General features: G+C 35.4%; 2 protein-coding genes across 7 annotated transcripts in view; both read right to left on the reverse strand.

The window, feature by feature from the left end:
- The window catches only part of COQ3 (coenzyme Q3, methyltransferase), a 25,021-nt gene extending 22,709 nt beyond the window's left edge, over window positions 1-2,312 (reverse strand). Inside the window, exon 1 of the mRNA XM_040474247.1 lies at window positions 2,021-2,312. Within this exon, the coding sequence (XP_040330181.1) occupies window positions 2,021-2,234 (214 nt within the window). The 5' untranslated portion in view covers window positions 2,235-2,312. The remainder of the gene's footprint in view (window positions 1-2,020) is intronic.
- Window positions 2,313-2,726: 414 nt separating this feature from the next.
- The window catches only part of PNISR (PNN interacting serine and arginine rich protein), a 28,582-nt gene continuing 16,115 nt past the window's right edge, over window positions 2,727-15,193 (reverse strand). For 4 of the 6 annotated variants that reach the window (XM_040474233.1, XM_040474232.1, XM_040474234.1 and 1 more), the window contains 6 exons: window positions 12,763-12,900; window positions 11,481-11,580; window positions 10,685-10,738; window positions 9,450-9,620; window positions 6,867-7,953; window positions 4,379-6,625 (listed from right to left, as the gene is read on the reverse strand). In XM_040474233.1, coding sequence (XP_040330167.1) covers window positions 6,595-6,625; window positions 6,867-7,953; window positions 9,450-9,620; window positions 10,685-10,738; window positions 11,481-11,580; window positions 12,763-12,900 — 1,581 coding nt within the window. In that variant the 3' untranslated portion in view covers window positions 4,379-6,594. Of the gene's footprint in view, window positions 3,053-4,378; window positions 6,626-6,862; window positions 7,954-9,449; window positions 9,621-10,684; window positions 10,739-11,480; window positions 11,581-12,762; window positions 12,901-15,193 lie in introns of those variants that run through there. The other 2 variants (XR_005789922.1, XM_040474236.1) reach the window with 2 other exon arrangements.

Here is a 15,193-nt window from a genome sequence, read left to right on the forward strand (position 1 = left end):
AAAAAAAAAAAAAAGAATATATAAGGTATGACTACGCAACTGAGCATCAGAGATTTTAACACAGTACCTGCTCTGTACTCAGTGATGACCCCTACCTCCCCTTCACCTCCCTTATTTCTGTAAAACTAGCCCCTTGGTCATCAGTATTGCCAGAATTCTCAAGAGCTATAAAAACCACCACATCACACCTGAAAGAAACTGAGTTTGTATTAATAATTAGAATCCTACCAATTCATTCTCTACTTTGAATCTGTGATCCTTCTGGTACTTGAGATTTTAAAGAAATGGAGGAAAACTTCATTTAATTCATTCAAAACATCATTTACCCAGAGCCTATAACATACTACACCGACAGTGTAAGACCTCTACTCTGCCAATATCTTAGTTCCAGTAATCATCACTTATTATCTGGATTACTCTTAAGGTCTCCTTGAGCCTAGTCTTGTCTGCCACCATCTCACTTTCTACCCATCTGCCAAGTGTTCTTTCTTAAACACAAGTCTGATTATATTGCTCTTTCAGTAATTTCCCACTGTCCTCAAGATAAAGTCAATCTCAGGAGGTTTACATGGCCTTTCATTGATTTGTCATGGCCTGAAAAGTCTGTCTCATCCCTTGCCACTCTCCACCCTCACCTCCAGCCCTCCTTTTCAAGGAACACTGCAGTTTCCCAGAAATCTCAAGATACTCAAGATGGTCCTTTGCCACTCCAACGACTTCTAAAATTGCCCAATTCCCTCAAGATAGTTTCCTAAATACCTTATTTAAAAAGTTTCCCTGATCCCAAATTATTAGATGGGATAATAATAGTAATCTAATATTACTATTAGATTATAGTAATCTATTAGTAATCTATTAGTAATTAGATAATAGTAATCTAATAATAGTATTAGATGCTCCTTTTATGTTCAGTCCCCAAATCTTAAAATATTTGTAATGTATTTTTCTGAAGTTCTGATTATAAAAGATGTTTACTGAAAAAATATATTCTGACAACATATAATGATAAAATGATAGATTACCACTTCCACCACAGATCACTAATTTTGATGTAGCTCTATTCTCTCTATATATAGTTCCATTTATATATCTCTAAGTTTATAATACATACTGATTTGTAACTTAACTTTCTTAACGCTATATCCTAAGCATTTTTCCAAGTGGACACACATTGATTTACATCAATTTTATTGGCTGCACCATTTTTCATTGTATTGGAGCACCAACTTATCAGGTCTATTGGTGGGCCTGGAAGTTTCCCGTTTTGCCCATTATATCCTAATCTTAGTTTTATTCTAACATTACTTAAAGAGACATCAGAGGTATCATTCATTTAAAAAAAAAAAAAAAAAATTCCCAGTGCATGGCACACTGTATGTGTTAAATGAGTTTCAGGTAAAGGGTAATAAACTTAACTTTCTGGTTAACACTGGAAGTTAAATAATCAAACGGTCTTCTACAATCATCAGTTTCAGTACGTTATTTTCTTGATCTTACTTGCCAATAAGGTTTGCTGAATTAACCAAAAAAAGTCATATGGCTGCCTTAAATTCTTTCTAAAAAAAAAAGGCAAGATACGTGCAAACAAAACAAAATACAACGCTATCAAGAATTATGAGACAGCAGAGCTGGTGTCTTCCCGCTGCGGCAAAGGAAGAAAACAAACGACCTTCAGACTCCAGCCAGCACGGAATGGTCGCCGGCTCTGGAGGCAAGGGCTCAACCAAAATGAAAACAAAGGTCACTGCCCACATGGCAGCGGCCCGGGGGCTGCGCCCTCTTTGGCCAGAACCACTAGTCCTCAGATAGTTTTCCCAACCTGTAGGAAGGGCAGGGCGAGAGCCCAGGCCGGACGTTCAACGGAGAGCGCAGGACCGAAAGTACCTTAGCGGTGTGACCCTGCACGGGGCTCAGCGACAACCCGCCGCCCTCTCCCGCGCCTGCGCAGAACAGCCTGCCCGCCCGGTGGGTTATGTGTGAGGGACCTCCACCCGGCCGACGGGGTTAAAGTGACACTCACCTGCTGACGTGATTAAGCGAGTACTCTCAGTCTGTGTGCCCCGGTACCTGGATATAACCACTCCTAAAAAACGATTCCCCGAGCAGCTTAGCTTGCGGCCTCCCCACATCGTGCGTGAAAGGATCCACCTCTTTTCCGGTCCCTCCCGCAAAAGATCCGCAACAGAAAGGTTCCGACCCACTCTCGCACTGTCTGGTGCCACTCTTAAAACCATGGTTGCATTAATGGGTGTTACATATACGTAGGACGATAGTTCCTCTTCACGCTCAACATCCAAATTGTGCACGCAATATAGTAAAACATTACGTGGTAATTATATAATAAAATAGTAAATGTTTCTATTATAAAAGAACTTCAAGTCTCTATTATGCCTATTTCTATATGACCACCTCAAACCTCATGGCTAAACATAGATGACACTACTTCGTACTATGTAAACTAGCTTTTATTCCCGTACAGCTTTATTTCATATTTAACAGAGGTCTCCCAAAGACATTTAGACGATTGTGTGCCACTGACCCTTAGAATCACAAAAGCATGGAAGCATTTCTTTCCTAACGGTGTAGAATTGCTTCCCCTTTCAAGGCCCTCAAATGTCACAGAGGGCTATAAGTCTAAATTGAAAATAGTTTCAAGTGACCTGACAATATTCTGGACAGGGCATACATTATATAGTAGGGCTATTAATCACCCGAGCTAGGCAAACTTCATTGAAAGCTAAAACGGTGAGCAGTAACACTTTACTTCCAAATGTACAAAAGCTCTTCCTTGAGTAAGAGCAATGACACATTTCCAAGGGGGGGGGGGGCCCCAATCATCGTACATTTTCAACAGGCAGGGTCAATTTGGTAAAGGATTCCTTGAATTAGTGAAATTTACTCAGAAATTTGCTCAGTAATAGTCTTTCACTTAAGGCTTCTTAATAAAATATTGACCTCTTCCTAAGAGTGGCTGCAGATTTCTCAGTTATGTCCTCTTCAGAGTTCCTCTCTCAGGACACATGACCAGCTCTCCAAATGACAGCACAAAGCTCTGGCACAAAAGAACATTTAGCATGTGTTATACTTGTTGGAATGACAGATACAAGGAAAAAGCAAAGTGCAAGTATGATTTTTAAAGTTTTAAAAGCTTTATTTAAATATGCTTTATTTGAATGTACCACTTCCTTGGGCTTCAGGCCCTTCCCCACTACCTTTTCAATTCAACAAAGGCAATCAGTGATTTGCCTTTAATACTGACAGGAAACAAAAACCTCTTGAATACCCACCAGTTTGGTCCAGGTAAGCAAAACTAGCTCATAGTACTTTTCTCTGCAAATACCGAAAAGCCTTTTCCAATGACACTTCAACCAGAGTTGTGCTGGAAAGACTAGCAATTGTAATGTGGTGTGTGGCCATTGCTGGAGGTATTTCCCAGACCACTGCTATGGTGTCTCACCCATGTGTTGTAAACCAGCATCTACAATTTATTTTACCATAAAAACTGAAAATTTACTTAATATTTTGAAATTCCATTTTATAAAAACTTCTCTCTTCCAAATTAAGTGTGAAGTACTACTCCTTTACATCTAATAACTTTATCCCTTTGAAATAATATGCATCAGCTCAAGAGTTTAACTGGTAAATATTCATATTTACACATAAATTGGTAACTCAGGATAATTTCCTCTTTACTTACATTACCATAATCAGAGTGTGGCAGATTTAATCTTTGTATATTTACAGGAAAACTCTAGAGCACATCTGGCAAATCTTTATGGTATAAAATGTAACTCCTCACACAGGAGTTATAAGGGTTAATAAAAAGCCTATTTTCTCATTCAGGATTAGACATTACAGCCAAATTCCACTTAAAACTGAAAAACTTTTAAGAGCTAGAAGTATTCAAGACCTTAAAAATAATCTAATCCCCCCCTTCTACAGTTGAAGAAATTGAAGCCCATTGTGTTTAAATGATTTGTCCAAAATAAATTAAGCAGCAGAGTCAGAACAATTCAACGGATCTAATAATATTTCCATCAAACCATGATTAGTACATTTTAGAAACTTCAACAAATGAAAATAGACTTTAATGTATATAAGAGAAGAAAAATCCGTTAAAATGTAAACGTTTCCAAGACAATATTACAGGAACTTTGGACCTCATACAATTCCTTTTTAAAAATTCCCACATAAAAGAAGAAATCTCACCTACTGATTAATTATACTTCATTTGTTTCTTTGAAGAAACAATGACTTAGACACTAAACAAAAAAAAAAAAAAAAAAAAAGAGACTATGTTTGGGAAGTTCACCTATTGTGTATTATACCATTAGAAACAGATGCTAAAACAAGACATTTTACAATGGCAGAAAACATATACACTGTGATTCCACACCAGTCTTTATTTATATTTTGGGGCCTTCATGAAACAAATCTTGTAATTACCTCTTCCAAGTTACATTTTATTCACTTGATGGTGTGGTTTACCCCGTTCCACAAAAACAAGTATGATTAATACACTAGAAATACTTTAAGAGAACCTCAAGACAGTTTTATTAACCAATTCAGACCAATGATTGTCTCAAAAATTGAAACTGATTTTGTGGTGGTGTCATTTTAGATTTCATAACCAAATTATGTATCTAGTTAACTTATGTGTGTTAGCATTCATATCCCAAATCATGGAAGCCCTATTTTATAAAATCTTACCACTAAGGTAAACATATTTCATTATATGTCAGTGAAGTGATGAATTCCCTAAATTATCCATAAAAATCTGAAAAACCTAAGTATCTAATTATAACACTGATGTATCTACTAATAATCACATATATCATTAGTGTGTTTTAAAAAATATCTACAGATTTAAATAAGAAGCTTGCATATTATGGCAGAGTAATAAAACTGTCAAATACTATTTTTGGCTCTAATCATTTATCTTGCCCAAAAATGTGCATATCATAGCCAACAGAACTTTTCTGTAGAATTTTATTTTGAAAATATTATTTCACCTGAAGATTGATCTAAAAAACATTTTAAGATAGGAAAATGTTATACAACTTATCTATTACAAATTAATCTGATAATTAATTCTGCAATTAGGTACACTGTGTTAGCTCACCTACATAAAAAATATTGCACATTTTCATTTTGTCTCCACATGTGACTGATGTCTAAACTATATAGAATTCCAAACTATTAAAAGTTATTCTGTGAAATATCAACTTTATAAATATCAGAACTAAATGCACTGTAAAACAACCATTTTGGTAAACATGCATTTATTCACAGTTGATTTATTTCCTCTAGATAAATGCATAACTGCTCAAAATTATTTAAGAACCTATGTAGAGGTACAAGAGCACACTTACAAATCTATTTCTACCTTCATTTTGAAGAAACACTGATCATGGCAAAACTCTGGCTTATTTTAAAATGAACTATTGCTGGTAAGAAGGCATACTTTAAAACTTTCCTGTGACCTGCACCTGCTCTTTTCTTTTTAAATTAAAATTTAAAAGCATTTGTTTTCAGAGAAGTATCTATTGTTGCAAAACTGAATAATCACATAAAACAGACCCTGAAAGCAGTTGAGCATTTAAATGCCTGCAGAGCCTCATTTTACTTGTAAGTTATGACTGTCTTAAATAGCTAGACCACTCACTGATCATAATTGTTAAGAAATTGACAAAACCAGACCATTTTAATGTTATGAAATTGACACAAACCTGCATAATACAGCATTCCTCCACTGAGTTGAGGTCATATTTTAAAAATATAAATAAATATATTGGATTGTGAGTCTTATTTCTGTAGTAACCCAGTGTTTAAAATATGCTTCTAAAACAGAAGTGGATAACTGCAGAATAGAGTTCCAGACTTGACTATGAGGGTCAAACACAACTGTTTCTTATGTGCACTGGCTTGATTGATTCCAGCAATTTCACTGTACAGAAGTAAACCATACTTTATACACAGAGAATATATTACTCAAAAATCCTCAAAATAGGAAGAAAAGTTTAGAAACCTGTCAAATGTTTCCAAATGAAAAGTAAAGATCTATTTTTGGCCCTCTTCCACACCCTTAAAAGTTGGAATTTGACAAAAAAATCCATGGGTACAGTTTACAAACTTTGACAAACTATTAAGTTAAAACCATTTTCTTTGGGGGAGATGAGAGGAAGTACCTTTAAAACCTGTTATACAAAATTCCAGCTGCCTTTTTATAAAAGTACGTTCCTTAGATTAAAATCATAAAATTAAGGTGCAAGAGGTTAACAAAAATGAACTGAAGAGCTTTATTGACATCACAGTACATTCAAGAATAATTTTAAGAACATTACAGCTGAAAGAGAATGGCATGTTTATAGTCTTATTAAGCACTATTTTTTGAAAAAAATGTAATACAAAGAAATCCTATTAAGTAACTTGGAGCAGCATTTGGAAAAAGTACACCTATTTACAGATTAAAAAAAAAAAAAAAAAAAAGATTCTGGTTTCACCTACACAGCCACAATGTGCCTCTATAATGAGACAAGCCCTTAAAACTCATGGAATTTTTTAAACATCATGGCATCCTTGCCACATCATTCCTCAGCGTTTACGACGGGGAGGGGTTGTTGATCTGGAAAAAAAAAAGGGAAAAGACAAATTTAAAAATAAAAATGTATTTTAAACTAAAGAATCTGCAATTTTTAAATAAATATTATTATATAGGATTTCTAAAGTTACTTAAGACTATGATCATTTATCAAGTACCAAACTGAGTTTATTAAAGAGAGAGAGAGAAAGGACACTTTCAACTTTGAATAAATTCAGTCAAATTTTTTTAAAAATCAGACAAAATACTTTAAAAAGTATACTACCTTGATCGGGACTTAGACTTGTGTTTGCGGCTTGCCTTCTTACCAGACCTTTGAGATTTCTCCATGGATCGCGATCGACTATGTTTAGGCTTCTTAGCCTTCTTTTCTTTGCTACTTCCTGGAGATTCAGAACTGCTCCTTCCACTAGAATCAGAGCCTGAATGTTTTTTACTATCTTTGGTAGTACTTTTCTTACTATCCTGTCTAGAATCATGTCGGATGATTTTAACAGATATAGAACCACTCCTAGAGAATGTTCTTTCGCTTTCTCGTTTCCTTTTTAACCTATCATCCTGACTACTGAACTTAAAATCTTTTTCTTCCCTTTTTTGTTTCTCTTTTCTCTTATCCTGTTCACGTTCCCTTTCTTTGTCTTTCTTTTTCCTATCTTTATCTATACTTCGGCTCCTCTCCTTTTTTCTCTCCTGTTCTTTAGCCTCACCTTTATGCTTATGACTGCTCCCACTAAGATTTCCACGTTGATCGTCAATTTTACGCCTATCTCGACTCCTACTGCGACTGGACCGATTAGTTCGCCTATCCCTTGAGCGACTTCTACTTCTACGTCTCTCTCGAGAAGGACTCCGATTTCTTCGTCTTTCTCTCTCAATGCTATTTCTATTAGATCTTCTCCTATCTCTAATCTTGACTCTAGCCCTATTGCTCTCTATTTTAATTCTGCGAGAGTAACTTCTACTTCTACTCCGTCTAGCTTTAATTGTTGGAGATCTACTCCTGCTATGTCTCTTTTTCCTTTTAGGAGAAGAAGACCGAGAAGAAGTGCGACTACTACCTGAGCTAGAACTGTATGAAGAGCTAGAGACAGTACTACTAGTACTACTAGTTCTGCTATTGCTACTGGAACTACCACTACTAGAACTTCCTGATCTACTCCTTCCTTGTTTCTCTTTTTCTTTATGCTCTTTTTTTGGTTCTAAAACTGACGTAGTTTCATTTGGAGTTCTTTTCTTTTCATTAACCACATCACCGTCTGCTTCTCTTGCTTCTAGTAGTGATAAACTATTTTGCTCTTTATGGATAAATTCATTCATTTCTTTTGTAACCCTTTCTGTTTGTTGCTTTTCTTCTGAAAGAGAAAAAGAAAAAATACTATGAAAAGTCAAATGTATGACCAAAAAATCCCTAAACTATCAAATTTCAAGCTATCAAATGGTAACAGTAGAACAGGATTGTTTAACAGAAACAGAAATACAAGCCACGTTAAGTATTCAAACTTTTCTAGTGGCTACATTAAGAAAATAAAAACAGATGAACTTAATTTCAATAGTTTATTAACCCAAAATATTAAAAATATCATTTCAAATATATATACATACATATATATGTGTATATATATGTATATAAAATCTTTCAAATCTAGTCTATTTTATACCTATAGCATACTTAAACTTGGTATATTTCAAGTGTTCAATAGCCACCTATAGGGTTATCTATGCTCCTGGACAATACAAGAAAAGAGTGTCAAAGTGGAAAGGTACATGTGAAGCAACTGGAAAAGATTTCCTATTTGTCTCAAAAGGCAACTTAAAGGTTAAGTAATTTACAGGAAATTTTCGACTGCTAACTCTTTTTTTTTTTTTTTTTAATTTTTTTTTTTAACGTTTTATTTATTTTTGGGACAGAGAGAGACAGAGCATGAACGGGTGAGGGGCAGAGAGAGAGGGAGACACAGAATCGGAAACAGGCTCCAGGCTCTGAGCCATCAGTCCAGAGCCTGACGCGGGGCTCGAACTCACGGACCGTGAGATCGTGACCTGGCTGAAGTCGGACGCTTAACCGACTGCGCCACCCAGGCGCCCCTCGACTGCTAACTCTTAATAATTTCCTTGTCCAAGTATGATTTTTCCAAAAAATTCAAAACACTCTTTCAGCATTCCTAATACCATTATGTAAACTATAAAAAACTACAGTCATGGATAGTATTTTACATTTGAAAACTTCTATAAAGGGGCGCCTGGGTGGCTCAGTTGGTTGAGCTTCCGTCTTTGGCTTAGGTCAGGATCTTGCAGCTCGTGGGTTCGAGCCCCACGTCAGGCTCTATGCTGACAGCTCAGAGCCTGGAGCCTGTTTCATATTCTGTGTCTCCCTCTCTGTCTGCCCCTCCCGGGCTCACACTCTGTCTTTCAAAAATAAATAAATGTTTAAAAAAAAAACTTTCTGTATAAAGTCCTCTATTTCCTTAAATATGCTAGCTACGCATTAAATATTCTAACTACAAATTACTTTTCAATAGTTTTACAAATACATTTCCGCCATTTCAAAAGTCTTCTTTTTCATTTTGAAAACTTTAGAAAGAAAAAATACATTAAATGACAACTTACAGCTATTGAAATTAATGTCTTACAAAACAAGACAAAGTTCACCTTTTACATATTTTGAATACCACGATTAATTTTAAGTTTCATAAAAACTGCAAATAAGCCAAAAACCTTAGTTTTAGTCACATCACATGTTATCTATATTCTAACCTCAAGTCTACCTTCAATATTGTTAGGTGGGTTAAAAAATAAAAAGAAATACAAATAAAACTGGACAAAAATTAAGTGAGTCTAAAAGATATACCTTCCATCTGTTTATCATGTAACAGCTGCTGTTCTTTTTCTTTTCTCCAAAAAGCTTCCTGTTTTTGCCGGATTCGGTGCCGTAACTCCTCATCATCAGTGTCAGATGACTCAGAGCCTCTGTCACTCCTCTCATCTTCACTGTCTCCTGATCCATAACCACCCAGTCCACCTGTGTACATAAAGTTCAGTCTATCATATGGAAAAATTATTCTAGACACTAAAAAATTTTTAAGGTCTGAGAAGAAAGCTAATTTTTTTCATTGCCTTTTCTTGGAAGAATATGCTTATTCGGGGTGGGGAGGAGTATAATTCCAATTCGTAAGGGAGTTCGTAGAACCCTCATGAAAATTGACAGTATCTCATTCTTTCTGAAATATTTGTATTTCTCACCATAAAGGAACCGTGATAACAGTTCTGTTTTACTGTCCATACTAACCAACAAAACCATTTAACAGGGCACTAATAGAGCCTCACTAAAGCACAGTCAATTCAACTACCAATGATCCTGAAAATATTTCTAAAATTAATTCTTTCATTGTTCAAAGCTCAGAAATCCCAGGTAGTATGCAAAGTATTTTTTCCCTAAAGAAATTAGAATACTGTAATTCTCACTGGTACAGAAATGGTAATATGCTAAAACTACTCCCCACCCTGAAGTGATCTAAATAGTAATTAATCATTAACAAAATCACATGGGCATTTGGCTCTACCCATTTCTGTTGATCCCCACAAAGATTAATTTGAAATGATGTGGAAAAGGCAAGTTCAAGCTTTTATATACTTGAGAATATATCATGCAAAGAGCAAATTACGAACACATCATTACTATTACACTATTATAAGATAAACTCTTTCCTCTATGTTAAAACTCAACTTGCTACAACACAATCTAAATGAAAGTCCCCTATTAACAGCATTAGTGGATAGGTTCTTCCCTAAGGCATGTATGCAATCATTTTGAAAGTGAGCTTAAATATAATCAGGGCTAAGTAATGAACTACTACAACTGGCCCCAATAAACTATGAATTAGTCACATTTATAATAATTCCTGTGAATGCTTTAGTCAAAAAAAAAAAAAAAAAAAAGGCAAACCTTTAGAGACCGAAATAACCCTAAAATCTAGGTTTATAAACTGAGTAGGAATAGTACAGTTTCAAAACAGAACATGTAGAGAGACATGGTAAGTGTGATTTTCCCTTTAAGGCCCTCTCACAAATAAGGAAAACACTTACCGAGTCCAGTGAGGGAAGCCAGTGCACTGGACTGTGCCAGCTGTTTTGCAGGAGCTTTGTATCACATCAACAACAGGAACAACATGTTAACACAAATAGCCACGATTTCATAGTCATGAGAGTCTATGGTATTGTTAAATCTACTACTATTGCTGCTTTTTGGGGAGAGAAGAAACATTAAAAACATAACATTCATTTTAAACCAGTAGCATGTCTGGCCTTGAAATTATAATGCTGAAGTGAGCTGAAATTGTTTTATAATGATGAAAAATACTGACCAGTACATCAGTATTTTTATTTTTGAGGTATGGTCCCTAATTTAAATTTTGCTTTCAGTATATTTTTTAAGTGTTACCAAGAATATGGGGGGTGGGGATGGGTGAATCTCTTGCTTCTGTAAGAATTTTAAGTGGTAAACTGTGAAAACTGAAGGGTCACAATTCATTAGTGAAACTAAACTACACTAAAAGTTATACACCAAATACTACGGTATCTATTAAAAAAAAAAATCAGGTGAAATAAATTGAACATCAAGAATTTTCCACTATACATTTCATCAAAAAATAGCATAATTGCTCATTTGTGCTCAAGCAAGTTGGATAAAAGGAAAAATACTTCTACAGTTTTAATATGATGTCCTACAAATCTAACCTTTCCCAGAGAGTTAAAAACATGCAAGAAGAAAATATTTCAAATATCTGCTAGAATTCAGCAGGGACAACCAAAAAAAGTCCAAAAGAGCCACCAAAACCAAAATATTCCCAGAAAAACAAAACCAAGAACACCCACAATATACCTTTCGTTGCTTTCCGGTGTGCATCTTTGGCTACGTAATAAATTTCTTCATCTGTGACATCCAGTAGAATTTCAGTCAGAAGCATTTTTGTCAGCAACATCTACAGAAGGATATTTTATATATTTATATATATTGTTCCTAATTTAATTTTTATAGTTACTAACGCTGTTTGATATTTTCAAAAACAATTAACAGGCAAAGCCATTTTATAAAACATTTTTAAACAAGAGATCATATCATTCCAAGGAACTGAGTATCTTGAAAATTACTCTAAAATACAAAAACTTTGAAAATTTCAAAATCATGAAATAAAGTATGAATTTCCCTGTATAATAAAGAAATTGAATTCTAATTCTATACACAAAATATTTTTAAAAGGCCCCTATCAATAAAAATTTCCATAGATGCTTTAAGTTGAAAGGAGGATGCCTTCATTTAATAACAGTATTAGTAAGCAGCACAACACTAGTTAAATTACCTAGGAACTTACGTTAACCCTCGGCTCAAGGTGAAATTTAAGGGGAAGGAAAAGATAGCTATTCCACTCTGTTAGATCAAGTCCTTTTTTTCTTGACTACTGAAATATAGAGTACAAGTGACTTGAAATAAAAGCTGGATTCTAGCACTAGTTTGGCTACCAGCAAGTGTTTGAAATGTACACCAACTATTAGTTCTTCAGCCTCTCAGGGCTCCAGATTACTCATCTGCTAACGAAAGTACACTAGATCAGCATCTTCTACACACATTCCAAAGATCACTGGTCTTTAAATAGAAGAAATGCAACATATTATATTCCCAATCTCAGAAAATGACAGTACACATTATAGATATTTAAGGCTTTAAGTCTTTCAATGAAGAAATATGTTTAACTGTATTCAACTCAGTGCTTCCTAAACTTATTTTTCTATGAAGTCTTTTAATGTTTCTAAGTATTCAAAAGACATACCTTAGAAAATAATAAATCAATAAATGCTCTCTTGGGTCTCATATAGTAAAGCACTGTTTATTTACAACACCGGTATTAGGAAACATGCTTAATAACTGCTGCATAAGCAGCGATTTCCTATTATAAATTGTAGACATTATTACCTAGCATCTCTATATATCAATATACATTTTGCAATTGTTTCATGAGTTCACAGTTTAAATGTTTAAAACAGTCAACTAATAGTTTAGAAATTCTGAACAAAACAAATCCTGTAACAAAATGTTCTATGTCAATTATACTTCAGTAAAAAATATTTTTTTAATCCTGTACATGGTAAGAAATTTAACATTCTACCATTTGATACTCTTTCTCTTCTTCAGTCATCTCTGGTTCACTGTGCTCTTCCTGAGGAACTGGAGATGGACTTCTGGTGACTTTTCCACTACTTGCAGCCTCAACATTTTCAGTGTCTTCATCTTCCTCATCACTATCCTAGAAGAAGTAATAGTATGGGTAGCCCAAATTCATGCTTATAATGTAAAATCATTATCTTACACATTCTATTTTAAAACCATAAAGTCTATGAAACAGGTATATAAAAATAAAATCTCTCTCTAAATTACATTACAAATTTGTACTGTAGATTTCATTTAGTAGTATAAAGTGTCACCTGAAAGGAAATATAAGATTACAAGCTAGCTTAGGAATATCAATTATTTTTCAAAATTTTTTAAAAGCTTATTTATTTATTTTTGAAAGCAAGAGGGAGCAAGAGAGAGAAGCACAGAGAGAGAGAGACAGGGAGGGAGGGATGGGGGAGGGAGAAGGAGGGGGCAGAGACAGCGAGAGAGCGACAGAGAGAGAGAGAGAGAGAGAGAGAGAGAATGAATCCCAAGCAGGCTCCACACCATTTGTGCAGAGCCCAACCCAGGGCTCAATCCCACAACCTGAGCCAAAATCAAGAATCGGATGCTTAACTGACTGAGCCACCCAGGCACCCCTCAATTTTTTTTGCCTTAGTCAATTCTGACTTATTTTATAAATAACCAAAATTAATATCATACCAAGACTGACCCAATTAATATCCATTATCTATCATGGTCTTGAAATAAGTAGCTTGTAGAACTTTGGATAAATAAACCACATTTATATTATTCAATGTTACTTTTATATAGCTACAAATTTAAGCTTGTTTACCTAAAATCATGTCACTTAAAATTAAAGATCTGTGTCAGTTTCCAGATCTTAGCTGGCCTTGAAACTTAGCAAACTGTGTTTTGCTACAAAATGGACAGATAAGAAATGAGATGTAGGAAATGCATCATTTCCTACTTCAGATGTAGGAAATGCCAGAGTTCGTCTCTGCTTCTGGCTATAGGTTTTCAGTATCCAGATGGCACACCTTAAAAAGGGGCTTCTTCAGGCAAAGAAGTATCCTAGAGTTACCCTTAAAAATCCTACTAAGTAAAAGATAAGGTGATCATTGAAACACTACTATGGAAAGACTATCTGAACCAGGGGAAGAATACATGTAACACAAGCCCAAAAGCATTTGGGAGAAGAGGGAAGATAATCTCCAAACACTTTTTTTGACACCTAAACCTATCAAATCTGGAAATCCACTATTTCATGTTAAAAGTTAATAATTACATTTAAAAAAAAAAAGGCGGGGCGCCTGGGTGGCGCAGTCGGTTAAGCGTCCGACTTCAGCCAGGTCACGATCTCGCGGTCCGTGAGTTCGAGCCCCGCGTCGGGCTCTGGGCTGATGGCTCAGAGCCTGGAGCCTGTTTCCGATTCTGTGTCTCCCTCTCTCTCTGCCCCTCCCCCGTTCATGCTCTGTCTCTCTCTGTCCCAAAAATAAATAAACGTTGAAAAAAAAAATTAAAAAAAAAAAAAAAAAAAGGCAAACTATTATGACAGTCTTTTGGTTCTTATCTTCATAATACCCACAACAAAAACACATCTTTGGCATGGTGCTTTTGTGAAACACTGAAAGTATTATAGCATATGAAATTTAAGCTAAACCAATGTCTACTTGAATCTAGTTACCCTGCTGTCCCCTTGTGATTTATTTCTGAAGCATAAAATGGCCTTGGGAGACAGACCAATTTCCAGAAATGCATACCAGCCAGTACTATGGCTATCATGTCAGCTGAGAGCACATTACTGCTAAATTTAAAAATCCTAAGCCACTCACACCATCTAACTGATGAAGGTTTAAAGATTTAACTTAATTACTTTCAGCGTGCATGTCAGAAACTATGAAAGTTATTCATCTGGTATAAACATATACTTAAATATTCAAAAAAGGCAGATTTCCTTCTCCCTTGCCATTTTAACTTAGTTTCATTTTATAATCCACCACTAGGGAATCAGCTGCGCTGCAACAAGAGAATATGGATTTGTTTCTAAAGGTAAGACCTATCTAGCAGCCTAATGAGTAATTTCTCTCTGGAAAGAACTGTTTTATAAACCCACTGCCCCCTTTTTCTCCTTACTCTACCCTCAATAACAACATCTATAAAAACATAACCCTCAGGGCACCTGGGTGGCTCAGTTGGTTAAGCATCCGACTTCGGCTCAGGTCATGATCTCGTGGTCTGTGAGTGTGAGCCCCTTGTCAGGCTCTGTGCTGACAGCTCAAAGCCTGGAGCCTGTTTCTGATTCTGTGTCTCCCTCTCTCTCTGCCCCTACCCCGCTCATGCTGACTCTCTCTCTCTCTCAAAAATAAACATTAAAAAAAAATTAAAAAACAAAAACCATAATCCTCAAAATATTTACTGAA

The sequence above is a fragment of the Herpailurus yagouaroundi genome, unplaced genomic scaffold (genome assembly GCF_014898765.1).
Source record: "Herpailurus yagouaroundi ecotype Mexico unplaced genomic scaffold, PumYag 139, whole genome shotgun sequence".
NCBI lineage: Eukaryota > Metazoa > Chordata > Mammalia > Carnivora > Felidae > Herpailurus > Herpailurus yagouaroundi.